The 27,442-nt window shown below is 44.5% G+C and overlaps 1 protein-coding gene across 2 annotated transcripts in view; it reads right to left on the bottom strand.

The window, feature by feature from the left end:
- Positions 1 to 5,071: 5,071 nt before the first annotated feature.
- The window catches only part of ubash3bb (ubiquitin associated and SH3 domain containing Bb), a 43,929-nt gene continuing 21,558 nt past the window's right edge, over positions 5,072 to 27,442 (bottom strand). Inside the window, exons 2-14 of one of the 2 annotated variants that reach the window (XM_063493489.1) lie at positions 21,512 to 21,565; positions 18,326 to 18,512; positions 14,849 to 15,047; positions 14,283 to 14,452; positions 13,979 to 14,187; positions 13,299 to 13,443; positions 13,092 to 13,218; positions 12,881 to 13,000; positions 12,689 to 12,781; positions 12,439 to 12,583; positions 10,227 to 10,333; positions 10,019 to 10,128; positions 5,072 to 8,734 (exon numbers count right to left, since the gene is read on the bottom strand). In XM_063493489.1, the coding sequence (XP_063349559.1) occupies positions 8,597 to 8,734; positions 10,019 to 10,128; positions 10,227 to 10,333; positions 12,439 to 12,583; positions 12,689 to 12,781; positions 12,881 to 13,000; positions 13,092 to 13,218; positions 13,299 to 13,443; positions 13,979 to 14,187; positions 14,283 to 14,452; positions 14,849 to 15,047; positions 18,326 to 18,512; positions 21,512 to 21,565 (1,804 nt within the window). In that variant the 3' untranslated portion in view covers positions 5,072 to 8,596. The remainder of the gene's footprint in view (positions 8,735 to 10,018; positions 10,129 to 10,226; positions 10,334 to 12,438; positions 12,584 to 12,688; positions 12,782 to 12,880; positions 13,001 to 13,091; positions 13,219 to 13,298; positions 13,444 to 13,978; positions 14,188 to 14,282; positions 14,453 to 14,848; positions 15,048 to 18,325; positions 18,513 to 21,511; positions 21,566 to 27,442) is intronic. The other variant, XM_063493490.1, reaches the window with a different exon arrangement.

The following is a 27,442-nucleotide window of genomic DNA, read 5'->3' as shown; positions in this document are numbered from 1 at the left end:
CACACATGACTCCGTTTACGCTCAGCCATTGTGAGTGCGCACGCCACGGGCTGCAACACATTTATACAGCTGTATTTCGCACATGACTATGGAAGGCGGAAGAGGAAGTAGTTCCTTCCAACGTAGGCAATCCGAATGATATAGTTTCTTTCCACTCTGTTCCTGTTGATGATAAACTACAAATTTACCCTAAATTACTAAAATATCGATATTTTAATATGAGAATCGATTCTAGAACATAAATGACTGGTATCGGAGGAATCGATATTTCAGTATCGATCTGCACATCACTACTCCTCTCAGGGATTTGGACTTCAGAAATAGCGTCGTGGTAGCTTTTATACAGTTTAACATAGAAAAGTCGTTTCCCTCAGTTAAAACTGTATCGTAGAAACTGAGATTTGCAGTGTTATACTGACAAATGTAACACAGAAAAACACACTTTTACTAGAATCTGGACTTGAACTGCGTCCATGTAGGAAACTAGCAGTGACGTGGGGCAGCATGAGACCACAGGAAGTCACCACAAATGACTGTGAGCAAAAAAAAAGTGTGTGTCCTGAGATGTTTGAGTGATGGCTGAGACGTCATATAAACGGACGCAGCCTCTGATGTCACCTAGGCGTGCTGGTTAGTCAGACCTCCAGCTGACTGTTTTAGCCATCGTTCTCTGACGTCACATGAAACACTCAGGTTGAAACTGAGGGATACTGCGTGCTCGTGGGCTAGCAGCGTGTCAATGCCAAGATAGGCCTGAAACATAGCCATCATCCTCCGTGACTCTACTGGGGACAATAATTACCAAAAGAACATTTATTCGATAGGACTGTTTAAACTGATCAGGAAAGCCGTTACTGAGGTTCCAAAGCAGGTGTGGGTGGTTTTCCACAGACTTCTCTTCTTTTACATCCAGAGGACTCGCCCTCTGGTGGCCATTAGGGAGAATGCAGCTTTAAACGTGCTCAGCAAACATTTGCATTCATATTTTTGGTCAAAGAAATAAGGACACAGTTCCCCTCTAATTAAATTGACTTTGAATGGATTTTATTCAAAAGGACAATGTAATCATGTCAATCTAAAAATACTTAGGCAGGTTAGAATAAAGCGTGGTCTTTACTGGAAACAAAGAAATAATTATACTGCAAGTAAATTTCAAACAGAGTTTAGTTCCAGGCCATATTATATAGTATTACCATATTTTAAAGTTAATTTATTGTGAGGATACTTTAAGCATCTCTGAATATTAGGGACCTGCCCCCAAAATATATATTCCAAATACTGCTGTGTACCTTTGGGAATGACTTCATGGAGCTCCATTTCTGTCTTCAGCTCTCTCACAAGCTTGCTTCTCTTCTCATCACAGGAAGTTGGTCTAGATTTCAAATAAGCACACCTGAATTCAGTCATTCACGATTACCACGAGATGTTCTGAATGACTTTTGAACACTCACAGGAGGTCCGGAGCATTTGTTGGATCATCTGCTTGCTTCTGAGGCGCCACACTAGCGTCCTCAGAGGGTTTCGGTCGTTCGTTCACAGGACTCACGGTCTGGATAAACTTCTCCGTCTCGTCTTTTCTATTTTCTTTCTTCACATCAGTTTTTTTCTTTTTCATCACCTCCAGCTTTTCTTGAGGTTTTCCAGCTTCCTTTTCTGTCTTCTTCTCTGTTTCTTCTTCCTTCCTGTCCTCACGTCCTTGCCAGTCTGTTCTATTACTTTCTTTCCTTGTCCTCTCATCTTCTGGTGCGCTCTTCTTTCTTTTCAGCTCACCCTCTTTCTCATTTTCAGTCTGGAACCAGAAATAATCTGTGATCTTATCCTGCTCGTAAGCTGTGGTGCATTCATCTGTCCGTTGACCATGAAAGAAGCTGTCATCCCAAAGTTTTTTGCCCTTCCTCTTCCAGCTGCGGATCACAGAGTTAGGGATGTAGCCATCGGGAGCGATGGGCCAGGTTAGAGGCTCCGTGTCTGCAACAGCAGCTTCAACTCTGACTTGAAGTTCAGGCCTCTCCATCAGGCTCCAGATTTAGCCAGCAGCTAGCTGGAACTGCACAATGCTGTAATTTATTTATTTTTTTAAAAAAGAATATCTTAATTTCATGATTTAAGTGATGACGTAACATCTGAGGACAAAGTAACCAAAATGGGAAACTGAGGCCCTCTCAGCTGTGCATGAGGGTCGTGGAGATAAATGTCAGTATCATATCAGTAAAACTTTACAAAGGACAGTCGTTCATTATGTTTAGACCAAGCAGGTCTTTACCTTCCTGTGCTCAGGCTAAACTAACCAGCTACTGGCTCCAGCCTCAAAGCTGTTCTACAAAGCAGCATCAATCCTCATGTCCCACTAACAAAAAGACGCTTCCAGTAATGCTAACCTATGGCTGAACAAAACAGACAGTGCCTGTGGCCTATGTGTGAATCATCCATTATATCTGATAAACACACGAGTTCAAACTCACCCAGAATAGTGCTCCCTTTGAGCAGGTTTGTAATATCTGATGTCCGGCTGCTGAGGCCCCCTCACTGCTGCTGTTATATTCAGTTTGAACACAAACACGTGATGGAACTAACAGCAGTGTTCAAAACCACCATGATGCATTCTTTAAATGGGACCTACTCTCTTCCCCACCTTTCATATCCCATTACAGTGGTGGATGCTCCTGATAATCATGGCCGTGTCTGAAGCAGTGACACAGCGATCCCCATGAGTCCAAATCTCAGGCTGTACACTCTGTGAGATCAGTGAGCGAGCCGAGACGCTACAGCCTCCCCACCAAGGGAAAACCACCAAAGTGCGGGTGATGGGAACCAGCTCTGTGACCAATCACACTCAGCTGACGCCTTTAAAGTTTGTTGTATCCAGACAAAGTCAGTCTGTGATTGGATGAATGTGTCTGTTGGCAGTTACATGAATTCAGCGATTAACTGTTTAATATGTGCAGAAACACAGTTATTGACACAGTTATTCACAAACCCACCCCAGTCTCAGTGTGACTGCAGACAGCGCTGACTGTGAGCACACAAGCCCCGCCCAGTCTCTGCTAGTATATTCTGTTGGTGAGGGGCAGCCAATCAGAGGAGGTTAGCTTAAAGACAGCAGAGCTTTTTGTAGACAGCCGGGTGAACTGAGAGACTGCAGGCCTAGAATAACACAAATGAGGATTATTTCGACCTGTGACTCATGCTAAGCTCTTGTACTCTCGCAGAATCCAAGACCAATCCAAGACAGACTTTAATTCATTTGAAAGCCTGATGCTTAGCCTCGTCCACCCCAGCTGTAAAACTCAGAAACCAGTCTTACTTGTTATCATCTATCGTCCACCTGGGCCTTACACAGAGTTTCTCTCTGATTTCTCAGACTTTTTATCTGATTTAGTGCTCAGCTCTGATAAAATAATTATTGTGGGTGATTTTAACATCCATGTAGATGCTAAAAATGACAGCCTCAACATGGCATTTAATCTGTTATTAGACTCAATTGGCTTCTCTCAAAATGTAAAAGAACCCACCCACCACTTTAATCACACTCTAGATCTTGTTTTAACATATGGCATAGAAACTGAACATTTAACAGTGTTTCCTGAAAACCCTCTGCTGTCTGATCATTTCCTGATAACATTTAGATCTACAATGATTGATTACACAGCAGTGGAGAGTAGACTTTATCACAGTAGATGTCTTTCTGAAAGTGCTGTAACTAAGTTTAAGAATATAATCCACCCACTGTTATCATCTTCAATGCCCTGTACCAACACAGAGCAGAGCAGCTATCTGAACGCTACTCCAACAGAGGTCGATTATCTTGTTAATAATTTTACCTCCTCACTACGTACGACTCTGGATACTGTAGCTCCAGTGAAAACTAAGGCCTCAAATCAGAAGTACCTGACTCCGTGGTATAATTCTCAAACACGTAGCCTAAAGCAGATAACTCGTAAGCTGAAGAGGAAATGGCGTGTCACAAATTTAGAGGATCATCATTTAGCCTGGAGAAATAGTTTGCTGCTTTATAAGAAAGCCCTCCGCAAAGCCAGAACATCTTACTATTCATCACTGATCAGGCCCCATCTTATCTTAATGACCTTGTAGTACCATATCACCCTATTAGAGCACTTCGCTCTCACACTGCAGGCTTTCTTGTTGTTCCTAGAGTATTTAAAAGTAGAATGGGAGGCAGAGCCTTCAGTTTTCAGGCCCCTCTTCTGTGGAACCAGCTTCCAGTTTGGATTCAGGAGACAGACACTATCTCTACTTTCAAGATTAGACTTCAAACTTTCCTTTTTGCTAAAGCATATAGTTAGGACAGTTAGGGTACTAAGTGTTTCTTCTTCACTCACTATGTGTTAACAGACCTCTCTGCATTGAATCATATCTGTTATTAATCTCTGTCTCTCTTCCACAGCATGTCTTTATCTTGTCTTCCTTCTCTCACCCCAACCAATCACAGCAGATGGCCCCGCCCCTCCTTGAGCCTGGTTCTGCCGGAGGTTTCTTCCTGTTAAAAGGGAGTTTTTCCTTCCCACTGTCGCCAAAGTGCTTGATCATAGGGGGTCATATGATTGTTGGGTTTTCTCTGTATCACTGTAGGGTCTACCTTACAATAAAAAGCGCCTTGCGGCGCCTTGAGGTGACTGTTGTTGGTGCTATATAAATAAAATTGACTTGAATTGAATCTAAGAAAGAAAAAAATGACGGCCTTAATGAGCACGAGGCCATAAAGATTTTGATGAAGGTATTTCAGGGAAAAGTAAAACAATAAGTCGACTTCTTTGTGGGCGTGGAGGAAAATCGAGGGAGTCCCAGAGTGACCAACACTTTAACTGTGAGGCGAATGTACAGGACGGTCTGCATGTACAGTATTTTCTTGTTTTTCTATAATTACAGTACTGTGCAAATTCATGAGCTGGACATCATTTTTTCCTCTCGCAGCCTCTATTAATCACATATGTATTACAGGAAAAAACAAAAGTGGCACCAGTGTGTCAAAATATAGGAGCCTAAATGGATTTAAGAGCCAGCAGTCTTCAGTCAGATTTGCTGGTTATGAACAATCAATCTTCACAAAACGATTAGGTATTGATTTTTATTTGACTCATTCTCCTTTACAGTAACTGCATCAAATCAAACAGACAATAACTTGCACACATGTAGTAAAACTTCAGTTATGGAGAAAAATTATGTTTCTATTTCAGCTTCCATCAGAACAAAACACAAAGGATCATCGTTCAGTTGGAGGCTGATGCTCACACGTGAATCACTATGAAAATATTACAGCCGTTAAAAAGCGCAGCTGCTCTTTATACCTCAGCACGAGACAGAAAATGGAGATAAAAGCCTACACACACACACACACACACACACACACACACACACACACACACACACACACACACACACACACATGTCTGGTTTGCTATCCTCGTGGGGACATCCCATTGACATAATGCTTTCCCTAGCCCCTTACCCTAACCCTAACCATTAAAAATGAATGCCTAACCCTAACCCTTACCCTAAACCTAACCATAACCTAATTGTAACCCTGACAGTAAAACCGCATTTTGAGTGTGAAAATTGCTTTCAACCCCGAGGGGACCTGGATTTTGGTCCCCACGGTGCAGAAAGTCCCCACCAGGATAGTAAAAGTCAGATTTTGGTCCCCACCAGGATAGTACGAACCCGTACACGTGTACACACACACACACACACACACACACACACACACACACACACACACACGTGTACACACACACACACACACACACACACGTACACACACACACACACACGTACACACACACACACACACACACACACACACGTGTACACACACACACACACACACGTACACACACACACACACACGTACACACACACACACATGTACACACACACACACACACACACACACACACACACACGTACACACACACACACGTGTACACACACACACACACACACACACACACACACACACACACACGTGTACACACACACACACACACACACACACACACACACACACACACGTGTACACACACACACACACACACACACACACACGTGTACACACACACACACACACACGTACACACACACACACACACACGTACACACACACACACATGTACACACACACACACACACACACGTACACACACACACACACACACGTACACACACACACACACACACGTACACACACACACACATACACACACTTTAAATTACAGGCCAACATTTTGCTTTAAATTAAGTGCTGTACACATCTGGTGATATAATCAGACAATAAATAAAGAGTAAAGGAACACCATGGCTTCTTCCTCGTCACTTTTCACACAGATTAAGACTTTTTATGTTGCTCCTGAATGTTGGACGTTTATTAAACAGGAAGAAACTTTCACATTCGTGTGGGAGCAGTGACCCCACACATTTGCATCTGTGACCACTGTGCAGTAACAGTGACTGAATTCAGCAACGCTACAAGTGCTCAGCAGGTCTGAAGTGAGGTTTTCACTGCATGGACTGACTCGAGCATCGCGAGCGTGTCACCGCTGCTGTGGTCCTCCTGACTGATGCTTCTCACTGAGAGGTTTCATTGCAGACTGGTCATACAGTTTTTACAATGCAGATGTGTTCCTGCAGCTTCTTTCTTTACTCTGAGAGCAAAATTCATTGTTAGGTCTTCATAATTTACAGTTTGACAGAACCTGGTTTACTTTCATTTCATGCTAGTCAATAAGGGATTATCCAGGTTTAAAAATCTGATTGAAAGTGATACAGCTTACAAAACAGAAACAAACAGTTTAGAACAAGTCAAGCTTATAACAGGTTATTAAATTACCAAATGCTGTTATTAGTCTTGAATTCTCTTTATCCACCGTACTGTTTCAGCTGCTTTTATCTGTAATGTGACCGAGTGGAGCTCTACTGTTGTCTGTAGCAGACATGGCACCCGTACAGCTGGAGTGCAGGGAACGACTTCCCAGCTGTGCCAAACTGCTTCTTAAAGGAGCAGTTCTTCTAAAAGTTGGTTGAGTCTAGGCTGAACTCTCCTCACACACAGTGACCCTTTAAAATGATCAGCACTGAGTAGCCTTTTTTCAAACTGTCGAGCTCTTCCTGTGGCGTTTGATGAACACCATGATGCTATATGTGAACACAGCCTAAGCTCTCGTGTTAGCAATGGAAGCTGCTCTGCACTTGGAACAATGCAGACTACTTTGCTAGTATGCATGAAGACGCCAGCATTACATTGCAGTGGGAACTCATTTTGCGTCGGCAGCATGAGCCAGGATTCCCCCAAACTCAGCGGGATAAAAGAGCAGATGTGTGAATACGTTGTTTCTGCTACAGCTGCTGTTGGTACATCAGTTTAATCTTAGAGAGGGGCAACATCACAGTCAATCAGTGGAACAGTTTTCAAACCACACACACGCACACACTGTGTGTGTCTTAAATGTAGTCAACACCTGAGATACAGAGCATAAGTTGTTGCATGCTGTTAGAAATGATACCTGTTTTTATTATTTTTGCTTGTAACAATAAAGGCTTATAAATAAATACAAATAAAAGTGGAAGACGTTTCTGATCGTTGAGAGCGTCTAAACAACACAAACTGCTGCTGGACCAGAATTAAGAAGCTACTTTGTGATTGTCGGTATTGCAGGTCGTGACGTTGCTGCAGAGACACTGCGGTCCTCAGTGTGCTACATATGGAGACGACAGTGGGGGGATGCATTGTACGGGGGCATCGGGAGGGTGTGACGAAGACTACGAGCTGTGGCGTAAACGTTCTACCTCAGCTGGTGACGTGGCAGCGGCAGGACACGGGACGCCAACTCCATGAAACCTCCAATAATACTACGCTGTTGTTTTGATCAGGAGCTCCGTGGTTACAAACCGCCCACAGTCTCATGAAATTTCGAGAAACTCCACTGCAGAACAAGAAGTGTTCAGGATCCTTCACATATGTTTACATAAAGCCATGTTTTTAAAGCATACAAATGATGTTGTTTATTGTAAAGTTAGAATAAAACAGTATCTGATGCCTTTCTTTGCCCCATTCAAAGAGAAATCTTTGGACTTACTGTAAATGGAGGTGCTAATGCCTTGCATTTGGTCAGTCTACTGTAACTAATCTTTTGTCCTGTCCAAATGTAATACTCCAAAAAACTTCGGCGTGTTTAAAACTGATTGTAATTTTGAGCAGAAACATTTACACCTACAGCCAGAATGCTACTGTGTGCTAACATCACAACTCAACAGATCAAACTTTGAGTTCTCACTAAAATCAATCAAAGGTCATTTTTAATACGGCGAGAGAACAGCCGTCTTATGATCCTGATGCGTTTCCTGAGACTGGGTGGGTGATATCTGAGCGTGCTCAATGTTGAGCGAACACTCAGCCACGCTGCCAAACTTTGTCACCACTCACTGGCTGGGATTTGTCACCTGGGGCAGAGAGCCAAGGCTCTCTGCTGACGGGCTGAAAGTTCCAGTATTTGGAGGAGGGGCGGGGCGGGGGTGGGGCGGCGGTGCCACTGCAGTCCGAGTGTGTACATCATCAGGTTAAGAGGGTCTGCTCAGGCCGCTGTCATTCTTGCAGGAGCGTCTCCCTCCAGTCAAAGCTGTGGTTTGGCCCATGTGTGAGGGGGAGGATGGGAGGGTCCACTAACTGCCACACCCCCGTGTCCCCCTGCTCCTCACAGGAGCAAAAGCCCAGGTAAGGGATCTGAGGAGCAAGCAGAGCAAAGGAAACGTGACTCTGAGATTAAAGATGACGGCGGCCGACACAAAAATCTTTTGTAACATTTTCATTATCGTTTCCTGGATTTTCCCATGTTTCTAAATGTAGTGCTCCTCATTTAACCTCTAACAGGAAGGAAGCCACGACTCACACTTCACAGATATTATGTTACAAGACTGACTTTGTTTTACATGTGTACTCACACTAACAGAGCACGTGACGTGGAAAATACAAGGATAATAATCTATGTATCATTTCTGTGTATTTAACAAAAACACACATTACTGTTTCATTAATTATTTATAAATCAAACAAAAAGAATATTTTTTTGATCCTTTTAATTTTCCACTTTAGTGTAAACTGATTTATTTCCTATTTTTTGACATCATCAGCTGTTTTATACTTCAGTGTCATCCAGCAGAGCGCAGCACAGTCAGTGTGAGGCTGAGTAGCAGTTAATGACCCTCCGTGAACGTCTCATCAACAGGAACATGAACCGTGAGCAGATACTGTACTGTGATGGCACAAAGCTACGGCAGTGTTTAGTTTACTGTTGCTAAAAAACACATAAAACTGCTTTTTTGTTCCGTTTAATTGAAAAGAGAAACCAAAGTAAAACCAGAGGGAAACACACGCACTTCACTTTTTGACTTTGTGTTATCTGTTGTCATTTCCAATCTTCCGTAGCCATGTTTGGTTTGACTGTTTCACATTAACACCCTGGATAAACACTAAAGCCTCAGTGACGTGAGACACATCAGCTCATTTCCCCCTAATGAGCCACCCAGAGAACAAACGTTATCTAAAGAGGAAGTTTAGTCTGGTAGGAACCCACAAACATGATGGTACAAACTGTGCACATGAGAGTTTCCAGTCGCTTCCCTGCTTTTAGAGTCGGGTCAGAGAGCTGAAGATGAGCGAGCTGGGCACCAAAAACAATTTAGAGTAAATGCTTGTGATCATAGATGCACATGTTCCTTATTTAAACTGAAACCATGTTAGACAGTAGGGCTCGTGTTTGTTCATCACATGATTTCAGAAATGTCCCGTTCAGTTTGTTATTGTCTGATCCTCCAAAACCCGTCAAAGAAATACAGCTTTGACTGTGTTTTCCTCTATACAGTGAACGCACCCCTGTTTTTGCACAAATGGGCTGGATGAGAGGAGGCTGGAAAGCCAGACGGAAGCAGAGATGGATGGGCAGAAAGGTGGAATGTAAAAAAGAAAATAAAACAGATGCACCAGATGAAAAAAGGTGTGTGAGCGGACCTTTCGGACGACTTGGATGAAGTCCTTGGCGCTCTGTGGGCTGCGGCCCTGCAGCTGGCGCGTGCAGGCCTCTAAGGAAGAAGCGTGGGCTACAATCAGCACGTTGTTTCCTACGGAGAGTGGAAACCCAGGCGGGATGCACAAAGACATGAACATACTGATCTTTAAACGTTCCACATCTGCAGCAGCTCTGCTGTGTGTCTCTTACCACTGTTTTTGCAGTCTGACAGGATGTCTTTGGTTACTTGATAGCTCCGACTCATGTAGTTCTCGTAGGACTCGGACACAGTGAGCTTGCTGACTGGGATCAGAGGTCTGCATTGAGATAAAGAATTAGTGAAACATGTTAGGCAGTGGTAAGTGTCTTCTTTGTGCCTTTGAGTGGGCGTGGACTGCGGTTTGGGAGATGGAGTAAGACTCGCTCTGGATCCTTCAGTCCATCAGAACTACAGAGGAGATCTCTGCAGGCCAGGCAGACATACACAGGGTTTCTGCTGGTGTGTTACAAACCCTGCTGCTCCTGCTTCAACCCCCCAAAAGTTGGGACTCAGTGTAAAATCCGTAAAAGCAGAATGCAACGATTAGCAAACCTCTTAATCCTGTACAGTATTTTAATCACAACAGAAGTCAAGTTACTAAGACATTTTCTGGAAAATATTAGCTCATTTTATCCCAAAAGACGGCCTTGTCTTGGTAGGTTTACAGTTGTGCCATACTCCTTCCATTTCTGAATGATGGCTTGAACAGTGCTCCGTGGGATGTTCGAGGCTTGGGAAATCTTTTTGTAGCCTAAGCCTGCTTTAAATTTCTCAATAACTTTATCCCTGACCTGTCTGGTGTGTTCTTTGGACTTCATGGTGTTGTTGCTCCCAATATTCTCTTAGACAACCTCTGAGGCCTTCTTCTTCTTCTTCTTCTTTGTGTTTAACGGCGGTTGGCAACCAACGTAAAGGAGCATTACCACCTCCTACTGTTCCGGAGTATGGGTCAGACAGTGAGCTTACAATCTGTATCCAAATCAAACAAACAAACAAAAAAAAAAAAAAAAAAAAACCTAACCTAACCTCTGAGGCCGTCACAGAGCAGCTGTATTTGTACTGACATTAGATTACACACAGGTGCACTCTATTTAGTCATTAGCACTCATCAGGCAATGTCTATGGGCAACTGACTGCACTCAGACCAAAGGGGGCTGAATAATTACGCACGCCCCACTTTTCAGTTATTTATTTGTAACAAATGTTTGGAATCATGTATGATTTTCGTTCCACTTCTCACATGTACACCACTTTGTGTTGGTCTTTCACGTGGAATTCCAATAATATTGATTCATGTTTGTGGCTGTAATGTGACAAAATGTGGGAAAGCTCAAGGGGGCCGAATACTTTTGCAAGCCACTGTATATCATCTACAAAAAGATTCAGAGAATCTGGAGCAGTGGCTGTGCACAAGGCTGAATATCACTAATACAAACAGTCACGACTCTGTGCACGGGTTCAAGAACACTTCCAGAACACAGCCCGCTGTGCCACGCGGGCAGGTTAAAGCTGTGTCGTACACATCGTCTCTGGACCCAAGCTCATTCAACATGGACCGACAGAAGATGGAAAACTGCTCTGTGATCAGACAAATCAAACATTTGTAACGTCCTGTGGACTAAAGAGCAGCAGGACTGTCTGGCTTGTTATCGTGTAGTTCAAAAGTCTCCACCTCTGATGGGATGAAGGAGATCGTGGAACGACACAGCAACATGTGCTGCCATCCCGACCATGTCTTTTCCAGGGAAGAACCTTCCATATTTCTGTGAAACCACACAGAGTTACGACAGTGCGGCTTCACAGTACAAGAGTGTTGAACTGGCCTGCAGATCTTTCACCATTGAGAACATCATGAAACAAAGAAGACGACATGACGGAGGAGAGTCGAGCAGCTGCGATCCTCTGTGAGACAACAGCGGGACAACCACAGGTCCAGCAGCTGCTCTCCTCACGTCCCACACATTTATGGACTGTTGTTAGAAGAGTTGGGACGCTGCACAGCTACAGCCGTGACACGCTGCTGCCATTAAATAAAATATGAGCTAATATTATTCTTAAAATGTTTTCTGCGCTCTACTGTGAGTAAAATACAGTTCATGGTAAATGGACTGATTCTGATTCTCTCTCGCTTCATACAACACATTCACACTTGGCGTTAGTATATTTGTATATTAGAAGGATGCAGACTGGCAGGGATCAAACCACCAACCTTCCCATCATCACATGACCAGCATTCATACCATTGCTTTCTGTGAGGATTTATATTTACAGTTGTATAGATACGTCTCTGTATTAGAGGTGTGAAATATGCAAACTCTAACACGGCACAGTTAGCATCCAAAGTCCTCACACAATCAAAAGTCGCTGCTCGGCAGCCATCACCTGTAAGTTGTGTCAACACTGAAGTGTGCAGCAGCCAGGTCGGTGGGAGGTATCCATGCAGGCATTGCGCTCCCAGACACCCACTTGGTCCATTCGAAAAGCCCCGGTTCCACTCGCACCTTCAGCTTGCTGTCCTGCTGTAAACCTGTTCGCACAAACCAAATGTCATCCGAGCACACAGATAAAAAAGAAACGCACTGTCTCGATGTGTCGGCGCGACCGCTGGGGCACAGGTCGGACCCGTTTTTACCTTTCAGGATGTTCTGTGCAGTCTGAACACATCGCAGAGCGGGAGAGCAGTACACAAAGTCTATGGCTGTGTTGCTCTCTAACAGGGCTTCACCTGGAGAAGAAAGCAAAGCACACGTGCAAAAACAAAAATGTCAGGCTGCTCATTAGCAGCAGGTGTTTTACACCATTCACATCTGCACCAGTCACGTACCCACAAGCCGGGCCTGGGTGGATCCAAACACAGTAATGGGAGCATCCATGTCATAGTCTCTCTGTCCTCCCCACAGAGGCAGACTGGGAGGCATGTTCAGGTTGGAACGTACGTATCTACCTGCAGAGGCGGGAAGAAAAGTACCGCTGCATGTCCAAACCTCACCGCGAGACGCACAAAGACAGTAATGAAGGTGTGTGGACGTGCTCACCTTTACTATCTGAGCAGAGGGAGAGCCAGTGTTTGCCAAAGACCACATCCATCCTCTCACCGTGGCGGCACACGAAAAGAGTCCGCTTGGGTTGCCGAGAGTGACCCCCGCTGATCCGCAGGACCTGCTGAACATCCGAGTAACAGGGCGCTTGAACATTTGGACAGATAACAGCAACATTTAGGGCGCAGTTCACAGGTTGAGTACCTGCATTGGATGACAGATGAGACTAAGGGACGGCGTGTCCCCGGGACTGGTGCTATCGGGACGGCGGCTGTCCAACAGTCCGTCGAACAGGCCTCTGTCTTTGCTGCCCTTGTCACTGGCCTCACAGCTGAAGAACGAGTGGGAGCTGTGGTTGGTGGAAAAACACTGTCACTGTAAATCTGGTGCTATGCGAATAAAATGGACTTGAACTGAGCTGAGAGACCGTGTGTGATGTGAACCTTTAAATATACTGATTGGTTTTTTGGATCCTGAGAAGTAAGGTTAACGTTGCCATATCGAAACACAGTGAGGTGGGGCGTGGTCTGTGATGCCGCTGCAGGTGAGATGGATGCACCTGGGCGGCATCTGCAATCATGCTTAAAATCTGTGCTCTGTCTGAGTCAGTGCTGTTGGAGTTGATGTGGATGTCACGCTGTGAGCTGTAAAGCTGCAGCCGAGTTTGTGAACAGCAACCGTGTGCGGCCAATAAAGTGTGTAAGACGCTGAAAAGCGTGAACATGTGGACGGGTCCGCCGTGGTTTTGTTACGCACAGATTCTTTGGTTTGGGCTAGCTGCAGACGCACTGTGCAAAGCCTACATTCATCAGTGAATGTGCACGCACATAAATACTTCAGCAGCAGTGAGACCGTGTGCAACCTTCCTTGTGTGCTACACTTACGCATGAAACACCCAGGTGTCAGATTCATCCGCCAGGCTCACATAGTTCTCAGGCAGCAGGCCGGACAGCCCGGTGGCGAGCGAGGTCCCGTACACCCAGCCCTCGCTGGTACTGTTCTGATCCACGGGAGACATAAAGACGAAATCCCCGGGAACCAGCTCCAGCTCATCGTCGTTCTGTGGCACGTAGGGGTACATCACCCTCAGGGTCTGCATCGGCCAATCACAGACAAGCAGAACATATAGACATCACTACTCAATAGCTGTCCTCGATGTGTGCGGGGTTTAGTCTGAATATCAGCTACCTCGTGGTTAGCAAAACGAATGTCCCGGGAGAACAGAACAGCCAGCCAATCACATCCCAGCTTCACTTCAATGCCCTTAGCGAGTTTCTCCAGTGAGGGGAGGTGATCACTGGGGAAGTTGTAGGCTAGAGTTACATGGAGCTGCTTCTTGTGAGGCTCCACGTGGACTTCTGACAGAGACAGAGGGACAGGAGACATGTCACACAGGGACTGCTTTCAGACTAAAGGCGCACTTTGCTTTCAATCTGAAGAAATCTGTGTTTTTCTCTTTAATGCTAAACAACCAAAATATAACAGAGCATCCGCTCTGATAAGATGTTGGCGCGTCGCTGGAGTGACAGGATGAGCGAGGCCTTCAATGAGCTATTAAGAACGCTGTTCACAACAATCACTGCTGGGAAACAAAGGCAGTCAGCATGCATTACTCTGTGACAGCAGTGAAGTGATGCTGACAGACGGTGACAAAGACACACCGTGAAAGATGGAACAGACTGACAGGAAGACACATGTCTTTAATATCAGAAAGCATTGTGGGTGCAAATATCCCTCACGCTTGTACTTCTTACCTGCCTTCCTGACAGCCTCTGCGGCAAAGTCAGCTGCAAACTGCTTGAGGATATCGGCCACCTGCTCCTCCACGAAAAGACCGATGAAGTTAGAAGATGTGTAGAGCTCCAAAGGCAGCGGGCTGGGAAACCGACCCCGCCACTGCTGTACGGTGGCCTGGAGGGCTTCGCACAGAGCTTCTACTTTGTGGTCTGCACACTGTGTAAGCAAGGAGAGATGAGAGTTCAGAGTGAGGGCTGGGTGCTGTTTCTAAGTACTGCTGCACATCTGTGTAGTCTCTGGAATATAACAATGATGCTGCTCATTAAGAAATGTCTGCTGCATAAAGAAGATGTAAACATGCAGAACGACAACATACAATTTTAGAGTGCTACACATTTGTGTAGTTCGCTTTTTTGTTCACAAACTCTCACGTGTGTGGGTGTTACGCTATTTCCTCTTGTTTTGAAAGCTTCTTTTGTGGCTTCCTGTGGTTTATTACTTTCCTTTTTTAACTTCCTCCTTTGATGTTTTCCCACCATTGTATTTGCCTTGACTCAGTTCACTTGTGTCTTCAGATATTCGTATTTACCAGAAATGTCTTCAATCTTAAAGATTTTGTATAAAGATTTCTCTTCTGGCTCTTGGAGGAGGCGGACGCATCTTTCACCCTCTCCTTCCCGTATCTTCCCTGCTGCTGCTTCTGCTCAGGGACCCTGGGTCTGAGCGACCCAGGGTCCCTGAGCAGTTATGGACTTATCTATCTATCTATATGTATTTTTGGTAGTGCTGTCCCTCTTCTCCCTGTTTGCAGGTGTGTGTGTGTGTGTGTATGGATGCAGGTGTTTCTGCGAACACCTGTTTACAGGCGCCTTCAGTCCTGGTGGGTGTGGCCCTGCTAGGGCTGGCCACACCCGAAGCCCCTGCCACACACCTGCTGCTGGTCAGGGCTCGTCGGGGGAGCTATTTAGGAGAGTGTTGGAGCTCCCACCGGCACGGGATCATTGAGTTAGACTCCAAGTCAGTGTGTGTGTGTTTTAGTATAGGAAGTGCAGATCGTGTGTGCCCGCGGGGGTCAGTGTTTAGGGGCTGCTTCTATTGTTTTCCTGCAGGAGGAACGTGGAGAGGAAGGACAGCACGCACAGGGTGTGCAGAAACATGACAGCGGGGAGCACGAACACGGACGTCTGAGTGGGAAACACACACGGGAGTCTCGGGGAGCAACGGGGATAAATTGTGCATCTATTGTTAACCACTCTGTAAATAAACGCACTGTTTGCATCGCAGAGTCCTGCATCTTGGGTCCTCCTTCCTCACTTCCCCACGGTTGGCCATCGTCAACCGTGACAGCTTCTATGTCCTTGTCTTGTCTGACTCTAACCCTGAGAGAGTCTCTCTTTCTCGCTCTTTTTCTCTAAAATTAAAGAAGAACTATGGATTTGATCAACTGGTCCCTTAATGCAATTGACACTCTATTCTCGACGGGAAGCCTGGGTTCGGGAGAGCCAGAGTGTCCCAGAAGGACGTTCCCTGCTGGATACACGATGGACGGGTGGCAGAAGTGGCGTGTCGTGTGCCTGGCGAGACTGTCTATCGAGGACATTGAAGACATCTACTTATTCAGAACCATGATAACAGGGTTCTTGCTGTTTGGAGCTGGCTTGGCCCTGGCTTACCGGAAAGTGAAGAAAGCAGTGACTGCTGATCAAAACCCCACAAGGCTGGCCGCTCTGATGGAAACTGTGGGAAGAGCGGTGAGTGCTCAGACTGTTCTTACTAAACGAAATATGGGAAAGATCTTGGAGGAGCTCACGGCTCTTCAAAGAGAGATACACCTGGAGACCAGTGATGGACATTAGAACGAGTGTAAAATGGGTGCAGTTTGTTCGACCTAAAACCAGTTACCTACATCTATAATGCAGCTATACCCCCACCCCCGACGGCGCCAGCTGCTTGAAGGTTGACGCTGAGGAGAACAACAACATTCTTCCAGGAGATACGATAACGAGAACAAACTGACTCTCTGCCCTATTCCTCAAGGCCACCTGTGTAGGCTGTAGGTTGATCTTTGCCTAACAGGCAGAAGGACACTTTCTCAGGCTGAACTCAGGACACACACCCCGACACGCACGCACACATGCACACTGATACTGATATGAACTCACCGCACTCCCTTCCCCGGATCCAACGCCTCCTCCCGTGCTTACCCCCCCCCATGGAGACAGCGGCTCAGCTGCAGGCGCGAGGACTCGCAGCGTCCGCGACGACACTGTACATTGGTGTACCCCCGCCCTTATGTTGCTTGTCTGTGTTTCATGGCGTCACAGTGTGATGATATCTGTGGAGTTTTTTGTGTTTTTTCCTCATGATGACTCACTGGTTGGAAGTCATCATGGGCAGAAACCCCTTTTTTTTCTCCTGATTTTGCCCCTATATGTTACATATTTCACTGTCTATCCCTTTTTTTGCTGCCTAGCCTGACCTGTCTCCCCAATGTAAGTTTGTATATTGTATGTATTGTCTGTATGGTCGACTGGGTCTGTCATCTCAGCTGCAGGCAATTGCACCTGACAAATAAAGCTTATCCTTAAAAGTTCTTCAAATTTTTTTACGATTCAGTTCTTACTCATCTCTTAGGCTACGTTCACCCTGCAGGTCTTAATGCTCAGTTCTGATGTTTTGATCAAATCCGATATTTTTGTCTGGTTGTTCACACTACAAATAAAATGTGACAGCAAACGCGCTGTAGCGTGAACGGTTCACGGCCCTCAAAGCGGCCCGCATGCGCAAAAGAAGACGTCACACACAACGCGCTCTGTTTACGGAAGTAAAAATGGCGGCTACAGAGCTAGTGGGTGTTGTTGCAGCAGTCTATCAGTTTCTGCACAGTCGTAACCGACAGACACATTAATTAGAGAAAGAAGGACACTGAGGAAAAAAGAGCCCATGCTTTAACAATGGCCTTGTTTGGAGCAGTGGCTGCTACCTGCAGAGGTATACATGGACACGGAGTCGTTTAGCTCGAATAGAATTGTCTCCCCATATGCTACTTAAGTCCAAAACCTCCGTTTCTATCCATTGAGTCGCTCCGTCTCCAGTTTCCGCCGCCATGCTTCCTCGTTTATCTTCTCCGGTGCTGATGGCGTCTGTCTTGTGTCAGTGACGTAAAAGACGGATTTGTGCTGTTCACACTGTCGTACCATGATCGGATACGGGTCGCATAGGGTCAAAAAAGTCGGGTTTGATGCGCTTTCGCCTGCAGTGTGAACGTAGCTATGACAGCTGGTCGTTAGCAGACACTACGAGCTCTGATGGCACCTTCACATGTATTTCCCAATCCTATTAACACTGTTGATGCTGTTTCAGTGATTAGCCAAAGCTTACCTTAAACTATTCAGATAAATAACTTTATGCACAAGGACAAAGAAGAAAATAATCTATCCAGATATCAACGACTACAACTGTTGAATTTCAACCATGAAACCAGTATAACTCACCATGAAGAACTGGCAGAGAGTAATATGGGGGAAAATGTTGTGGGCTTTGTTCTTGCCACAGGTGATCCGGCTCTGCTGCCAGAAATGGGAAAGCTGGTTCTGAAGGGGCCCGCTGGGTCGCAGGTAGAGGACGTACTCTCTTGGCAGCGGGTCGTCCAAGAACGGGTCGTCCACGTGTGAAAACAGCCTGTGTGTGACATGGAAACGTCTCACATCGTGCTGCTGTGACATGTCGTACATTTACTTTCACATGAAACCTTGAAAGAAGAAACGGGTAAGTGCACAAATCTGACAGTGGATTATTTCAGCTGTGCAGCCAGATTACTACCGGAGCCCTGCAGCTCACTTAGAAGTGGAACATTTCCTGTTTAGAGACTCTGGGACATAAAATGCTCCTCCTCGTCTGCTTATTGGCTCATAATACTGCTCTCGCCCGGAGCATGGACAGCAGTATTCGACTGAATGTACTCTTTGGCTTTCAAGAAAACGAATTTTCTTCAGATTATTGGAACAGCCAAATACCTTCATATGAATACTATCCTCCACATCTAGAGCTTAAAAGGCCCAGAACAGTGTTTGTTTTTAGGCCCACAAGGATAACACTGAGTGTTAGAACGTGAGCACTGACCACCCTGACAATACTCAATTCAGTTTCATTTCCATACAGCTCCAAATCACAACAACAGCCCACTCAAGGTGCTTTATATTGTAAGGAAAAGACCCTACAGAGAAAACCACAACAATCATATGACCCCTATGAACAAGCACTTTGGCGACAGTGGGAAGGAAAAACTCCCTTTAAACAGGAAGAAACCTCCAGGCTCAGGGAGGGGCGGGGCCATCTGCTGCGATCGGTTGGGGTGAAATGACAATCAGATGAAAATGAGAAAAAGCAGAATCGAGTGAGTCGAGGCCGTCTTTGCACACGAATCATTTAGGTGTTAACGTGCACTGCACAAGTACTGATTGTGCTGTGTTTCTTTTCCATGTGCAAAGTGCAGCCTGACCCCGCCCCCTCTACCTCTAAAGACAGATTTTTCTCTATCCATCTTTAAATTTGAAAAACAGTCGTGTTTTTCTGACGGTCGGGTAGAAGAGGGTTAGTCGTCACTGTTGTGTTTGCCGTTCCTGATTATGATCATCTGTTTACAGTATCGGCTCACACAACAGTGATCTTCGATCCAGCGAACATGGCTCGTGCATCTTTGGGCTTTGTTTTCTACAGGGGGCCGTCCTCGGCTTCTTGTTTCTCAGATAATCTCCTGCCATCAACCAGGATGTCTTTCCTCATATGTCCCACGCAGCGGACGCTCGTCCACTTCAGACACGTTCTCAAGTGGAAATGAAAATGCTTCCTGTGTGTGGCAGGACGCACGATGCCCACTGTGAACAATGGCTGAGTGGGCATGATTCTGGTCATCTGCACTTCTATGCAAACTTTCATGATCTGTAAAGAAAGCGTTCCTGTTCTCTTCACAAATGCAGATGAAGAGAAGATGAACTCTGTGCAGCAGTAAATGACAGCCTGTGACACATCACATCCTGTCAGAGCTGATTGTGACTTATTAAAATCTTATCAGACCATCAGTTTGACGCACGTCCAACTGTTTTAATCATGACTGTTTATTCATTGCTCAACTTTTATCCCACATGAATCAGTTTCACAATATAACAATAACAATTTCACAATATACGAACAAGCTGAGCACAGCCGTCCCTCTAAACCTACAAAACATAAAGTCAAATACAATAGAAAGACATACAGGAGCATAGCTTTCACTACAGTACTGTGCATTTTAAACTAGGAAGGCCCTCTCCTTTAAATGAGGATTTAAACATGTGCAGACATAAATGGAAATCCAGTATAGAAGATAAAAACTGAGTACAGTTTAACAGGCTTGAAGGTCAATAAATGGTAAAAGGACTGATTCTTACATAGTGCTTTATGCAACATCCACACGAACACTTCCTTCAATGCTTTTAGTGCTTTCTAACATTCACACACATTCAAACTCGGAGAGCAGGTGGAGCCCGGCGTCGAACCAGCAACCCTGCGATCAGCAGATGACCTGCTCTGTATTTTCTTTAAGTTGTCTTTAGGAATAAGAAGCTCTTTTCGGATGTTGGCAGCCTTTTTGTTCTGCTCATTGTCAATAATGTTGAAGCACATTTGGACTAATCACTCCATCAGAGCTGTTGCTGCTGGTGTTCAGCCCAGTTTAGTCTGTTTGCCTTTAGAAAGACTATGTGACAGCCACTTTCCACTGATGAGTCAGCAGGTGATCAGATGCAGCTCTCAGGTTCATGGTTAATGACACGGCTGCCTGATTCTCTTCAGACGCTTCTTCTTTTGTCTTTGTTTTAAGGACACGCTGCGAGAAAATCAGAGAATCAAAGGCAAACTTGGAAAGACCGTCAGAAAGCCGGAGACCAAATTTGAAAAATGACAAACGACTTCTTGGAAGCAAAATGTTAAGAAACGAGGAGCAGCTTCAGACTGGCAGAACTACGCAGTACTGCATTTGTGCCAGTGCTTCAAATCTAAAGAATAAGAATATTACAGCTCGTGTACTTCACTCATGAATAGTTCAGTTCAGTTTAGATATATATGCTAGGATAAAAAATGTAGTCTGTCATTAATACAACAAACCTTTAAAACCAGTCAAATGAAATTCAAACCTGACTGAACAAAAATCGATAAAATATTTTTTTAATATTGTTGAGCCAACCAGCTACTTAAACAGATGAAGTTACACTCATGTTTGAGGTTAACTTATACTGAGTTATTTCTGACTGCATGCTGTAGAGTACAGCTGTACATGTCCCATGTAACACTGTGAACTGGTTTATCTCTAAGTACAGAACGCTTCCCAGTTTAAAGTTATTGGTAACAACAAACTGCAGGTAGTAATCACTGACGTGGGTTGTTGTTCAGACACTGATGAAACCAGTGCTGCTGTCAGAGTGAGCTGCTGTGACAAAAACACAGATCTGTGTCTGCATCGTCCTTTATTTCACAAAGTGTTTGATTTACACTCAGCTGCAGTTAACCTGCAATTATTTAACACACAGTTTTAACACACTTGTCCAGCAGAGGGCGGTATACGATACATTTCCTCCACTGCCTGGTGATGTGTCCTGTACACATGATGGAAATGTGCTGTATACACGTTTAGTTGAACCTACCAGTCACATGCTGCTTGGACACTCCGACCTCCAGTCGACACCAGAGCTTTGAGTCTGTGAAAGAAGAGAGGAAGAAAAATGAAACGTACGCCTTAAAGAAAGTTCAGCACAGCACTCAGAGACTGCCGCAAAGGGCTTTTTTTGCTCTTTGAGTTAAGGAACAAGATGATCTTGTTCGCATCCTGAGGAATTTTCTGGCTAAACAACCAAACAGAAATCAGCCACACCTATGTGGACGCACACGAGGGCTCGAAAAGAAAAGAATATGGAAAAGTTGTTGAGCATATCTAACATCGAGGTTTCTACAAACAGTGTCGGAGGAAAAAGGAAGTCTTTGGTATTCTTCAGGTTTTACTTGTTTCTCAGTATTTTTTTAATCAGTGGTCAAAACAGCAAACTCTATTTTTGTATTTTATAATAATGATGAAGCTTTTTTATGCAAATGGAACAGTAACTGGTTTAAAAATGTTTGTTTATTTTCTGTCAGACAGAAATGGTCGCAGTCGATCATATTAAACGCTGTTTTCAGAGACAACCAATAAGAACAAATCTGGCTTAAAGCGAGAGGAACTAAAACAGCTGGTCAAGAGCACGACGGAGGCTGGAGCTCAGGACCAGAGCAGGTCAGCTGCTAATCAGACGGTCGGTGCTTTAATCCTCCACTGCTCCAGTCTGCACACCAAATGGGCAAGATGCGAACCCCGAGTCGTTCTCCCATCAGAGTTTGAATGTTAGATAGAAGGCATGTGTGAATGAGGCACGTTGTGTAAAGTGGAGGAGGAAAGTGCCACATAAGAACCGAACAGGATTCATGCAGAGACAACGATAAACCACAGATATGGGGCTGGACCTGACAAGTCTGAATCACATTTTAACTGAAACATCTGGAGACGGTACAAACGGTGCAGCAGCGTTTACCCACAGAATCACTTTTATACTACTTTTGTGAGAATATCACAGAAATGTTTCATCCAAAACTGATTTGAAACTTTTGTTTTAAAACATTAAAACAAGGCACGGATGAAAGTTAGAGCTGGGCGATATAAGATTTTTTCATATCACGATATGTTTTTTTCATTTCAGGCGATAACGATATATATCACGATATAAGCCAAATAACTATATTTGTAAGATTTAAATGTGCCGTTGCTCACAAGTAAAATGTGAAATAATCAGCAGCTTGTCTTGATTTTAATATTTATTTCCCATAATAAGTTCAACAGGGTAGATGTACTTAAGGAACATCAGACTTTTTCAGATAAATAAAGGCAAATATTGCAAACTACACAAAAGGCAGCCGCTAAAGCGTTTAAGTTTCAAAATAGAACAAACAAAACAGACTACTAAATTGTCAATTCCACTTAGAAACAAAATATTAATTCTAAAAATAAATCTTAGTTCGTTTTACAGAAGAACAGACAAAACTGACTAACTTTTGTCAATCTCTCCTTGTTGTAAAGCTTTCTGAACTTTCTGAATCCTTTATCATCTGCAACTGAAAATAGTTGTGGATGATTACTATACCTTTCTAATGTGAGGTTGTTGTCCCTGGCTCTCTTTCTCTCTCTCTCCCTCCCGCTCTGTTCCTGTGCTACTGCGAGTGTAACTACCGCCCCTCCCCCCTCTTCCCAGCGCAAAGCACAAGGCTCGCGTGCGGAGTGAAGCGGAAAAAAGTGCGAGAGAGAGGGTGAGAGAAGGAAAGAAAAAACCCCACGGCTCGCAATAAGGAGCCGGATCAGGTCGTTCACGTCAAAAGTCACGACCGACACATCACTACGAAATACCTTCGCACTACGGAACTTCTATGGCCCTTCCGTTCGACAATCTCTCCGGATTGGAACCATCATCTGTTTTCTCTTCGGTAACCTGGTCACCCACGCTCTCGGTTGATTTTTCTCTAGTCGGCACACTCATTTCCTCCATTACCTGGGCAGCCCGGCTGGCTGCTTCCCAAACAACTACACATGTGCGGCTTGGCACTTGTGCTGTACGTAACAAGTCACGTGACGTGACGCTGCGGCTGTGATTGGTTCGGCTCTGCGCTACTTAATTTGGATTGGCTGTTCTTTTTTTTTTTTTTAAGAGAGCAAGGTCTATCGCAATAGTTTATTTTTTCTATCGAGAAAAAGTTATTTCGCAATACATATCGTTATCGTTCTATCGCCCAGCTCTACTGAAAGTTATTCAAACAAATACATGTTGGCATAATTGTCAATGTAGTTACACACAGAGCAGACATGGAGAAACATTAGCGCTCATGGTAAACGCTCCACTTTCATCACCTGCTGTTCATGTTACGGTTGACGGGTGCTGGACAGGTACCAGAGGGCTGACGACGGGGGAAAGAGACAACGTTGTTCACACCGACTCTGAATCGACACGCAAAGTCAGCCAACACACACAAAATAAATGGTAAATGGTAAATGGCCTGTATTTATATAGCGCTTTAATAGTCCTAAGGACACCAAAGCGCTTTACATATCCAGTCATCCACCCATTCACACACACATTCACACAATAAAAACTTAGCAAGGCTGAATGTCTTTCTATAACTGAGACAGGTAACTGTTTATGTCTCTGTCACCGTCATTATCCTCCAGGACCTGCGTCCACATATGTGGGCATCACATTCTGGGTTGTCTAGACCACAATACTAAATTTGCTCTACAAGGGCCTGATGTCCTCTTCTCAGAAACTACATCATGCAGGAGGTTAAATTATAGTCAGGTAAAAAAATGCAGCTTTACTTAGAGACGTGCGTTTACTGAACAAACGTGTTTAATTTGTTATTCCAAGTTCAAACTGGTGTCTTTATTTAATGTAGTTACATTTCTAAAGCGTGAGACATAAAAGGCGTGATTGTTTTCTGTGATGAAGAGTAAATAACAATAAGAACAGCAGCAGTCACACACACGCTTAATCATTAACATTAACAACACTAGAATATTTTTGTAACATTTAAGGAATTTAACCTTCACGTTTCTACTGAACTAAACAAACATCGCTGCAGCTCAGTGATGACGACCATTTGTTCCTGATGTACTTTTGTATTGGGCACATTTACAAAGAGGGAGCACCTTTTTTTCCCGTGACCGATAAAATCAGAGTTTATGCACGTTCAAACTGAACATTTTTATAATTCTTTCCGCTCCTGCCGTTGGCTATAAATGTCAGGGTGTATGCGTGAGTGACTGCATATTTCTGTCACACCGGGGATGGAGAAAGACCAAATGTGAGTAAAGATGAGACGCCAACACGGATCGCGAGTCAGAGGAAGCGTCAGTTCCTCACCAGACATCAGCAGCAACATGGAAGATGATACGCAGCGTGTGTAGGATGATATTAGCGCCTTTCACTCAGAGTGTGAACACACCACACAGGGCTGACTCCTCTTTACAATAAATTGACACTTAAGAGTTACTTGTAAAAGTGTTACTCACCCGTTCGAGTGATCTTATAGCATCATTGTTGTGTTTCATGTTTTCTGCTTTGTAATTCAAAGAGGGGAAAGGACAGCAGGTTGCAGTAACGGTCTGCATCCTCAGTTTGTGTGCAGGCCACAAGTTTTGAGCAGTGAAGATGAAAGAGCCACTTACACAGAGTGAACCGAAATGTACCCTCTCACGCCTCCAGCCGAACCTGGAGCTAAAGCTGCCGAGGAAGCAGAAACAGCAGCACATCAGATTATTCAAATTACAGTCAGAGAATAGAATTAGCCACCGCTCGGAGATAAGAATCTGAACACGCTAATGTGGTTTTCATCTCCGGGGATTCACAAGTTTATTCTGTATGCAACAAGCTATTGTTCCTGTGGGACAGGCGTACTGCATACGGCACGGTCCGAAGGTTTGAAAGCACAAAGCTGGTGAGCAAACTAGACTCCAAATGAATGCTAAGGCTGTTTTTCACCCTCCACAACAAAACTATTACTGCCAGCTTAATAAAGCAGTAGTTGCATCCAGATCACCACAGATATGAAAGATGATGTTTTTCCTGCCCGGTACAAACAGATCTGACCTTACAGTGTCCACTCACACTTCTGTTCTAAATAACTTCTCACTTGGTTTACAGACAGACTGCACATGCAGCCTGTATACAAACAACAAAACACGTTATTTGCCATTATTCACCCATTTTATTGAAAAGGACACATAAAACCTTACTAAAATAAGACTTGCTCTTTAAATTGCTGCGTTTGATGACTTTGTTGTGGATTGAGAATTTATTCCAGTCAAAGTGAAGCAGACTGCATTGAGGACAAAGTTGAGCTGTTGACCTAATCTGAGCTGTTAAACATAATCGTACGTATCCCAGAACACAAAGCTGTTTATGACGCCCCACGCACAGTGAAGGACAAAGCAGTGCTGTTGTGTAGACGCTCTGTGAAGGGGAAGAGAAAAACAGCTTCACCACAGTGAGCTCAAAAAGCTGCAGCTGAGACCACAGCAGAGACGCTTGGCTGTTTGGGTTTGACGAAGCTGCTCGTGTCCCACAGGTAAGACCTGCGCATCACTGCACACATGTGTGAGACGAGGAGCGGTGGCTGAAGACACACACACACACACACACACACACACACACACAGCCAGGGTTGGAGACATTACAGAAGCTTCAACACATGCTAACACCTGGGTGGCATTCAGTCTTAATGAACACAAACTGTGACTGGAGCACATCAGGCTTTCACAACCCTTACAGCCAAAGCAGAAGCGGATTCTGTGAAACACTCGCGGTGCTGACATGTTCGAGTACACCGTAAAGCCGACACGCGGTCATATCTACGACATATGTAAATGAACAGATTCAACCGTACATGCAGTCCACTCATAAACTAATGCTCCATGATGTAAATGCTGCATATCAGCATTAAAGCACTGATAAATGTGACCTCGGAAACATGCCGTCACAACCATCCTATACAGGCTTTATTAGTCAGAACTGGAAACATGAGACAGTTTTTCCTGCTTCTTTGTTTGTCATGACAAGAAGGCAGCTCAGTAGGAAAAAAGCTTTTGCATCACAACAGCTTTTAAAAAGACACTAAAGCCATAAAACGCAGACGCTGCACTGGACTCAAGAAAACCAAAAACAGCCGACGCAGAGCGTAGAAACGTCCAAGAACACAAGAGAAGAGTCCAGGGAAGCAAACTGAGAGCAAATAAGAGCGAAACACTGTATGAGCCGACACAGAAAAGAAGCAAAGTGAAGGTTTAAACACACACAGAAGGCAAACAGGGAGAGTGGAACCGTCACAGTAACAAGACACAGCTGAACTCAGTCTAAGCAATGACACACAGGGAAGTTAAACTAACAGACAACAGGAAACAGCGGCAAACTGGCTTCATGACCAAACCCGCCATTCATTGCATTACAGTTACATTAAAATACCATGTGAAGCTGATGATTTATGTGTAACACTATCACTGAGCTCTGAGGAACACACCCTACAACTCACTGGATGACAAAACAGATCAATGTGTCCTCAGACTGAACGATCATATTACACAGATCACACGGACATGTTCACCACTGCAAGATTTTAAACGCGTTACTTCAGGCTGGTACAACAGCTCGCACAGGTGGTCTGCATCTTTGACCAATTCAATTTTGTTTTTTTACATTTCCCAGGACTGTAATGGTCCTAAGAAGCTCTACACTGTGACAGCATGGATCCTTCTTTGTTTCCACCTTTTAAAATGATGCTGCTGACTGGTGAATGCTAAAGTTTGCAGCTGAGACCAAAGTACCAAAAACATGCATCAAATGAAACTGTTGCAACTGTTTTCAACACATTTAGCAAAAGTAACAAAGCCAGTGGTAAAATGAACGATTATAATAACATCAGTGACTTTTGATCAAGTCTGAGAAAAAGCCTCGTTTTGTTTATTCTAGTTCGAACAAACGAGCCTCAAAAGAATCAGGAAGGAGAGA

This window comes from Pelmatolapia mariae, linkage group LG14 (genome assembly GCF_036321145.2).
Source record: "Pelmatolapia mariae isolate MD_Pm_ZW linkage group LG14, Pm_UMD_F_2, whole genome shotgun sequence".
Lineage (NCBI taxonomy): Eukaryota > Metazoa > Chordata > Actinopteri > Cichliformes > Cichlidae > Pelmatolapia > Pelmatolapia mariae.
The sequence above is the reverse complement of the archived record's forward strand: the minus strand, read 5'-3'. Positions and strand labels throughout refer to the sequence as shown.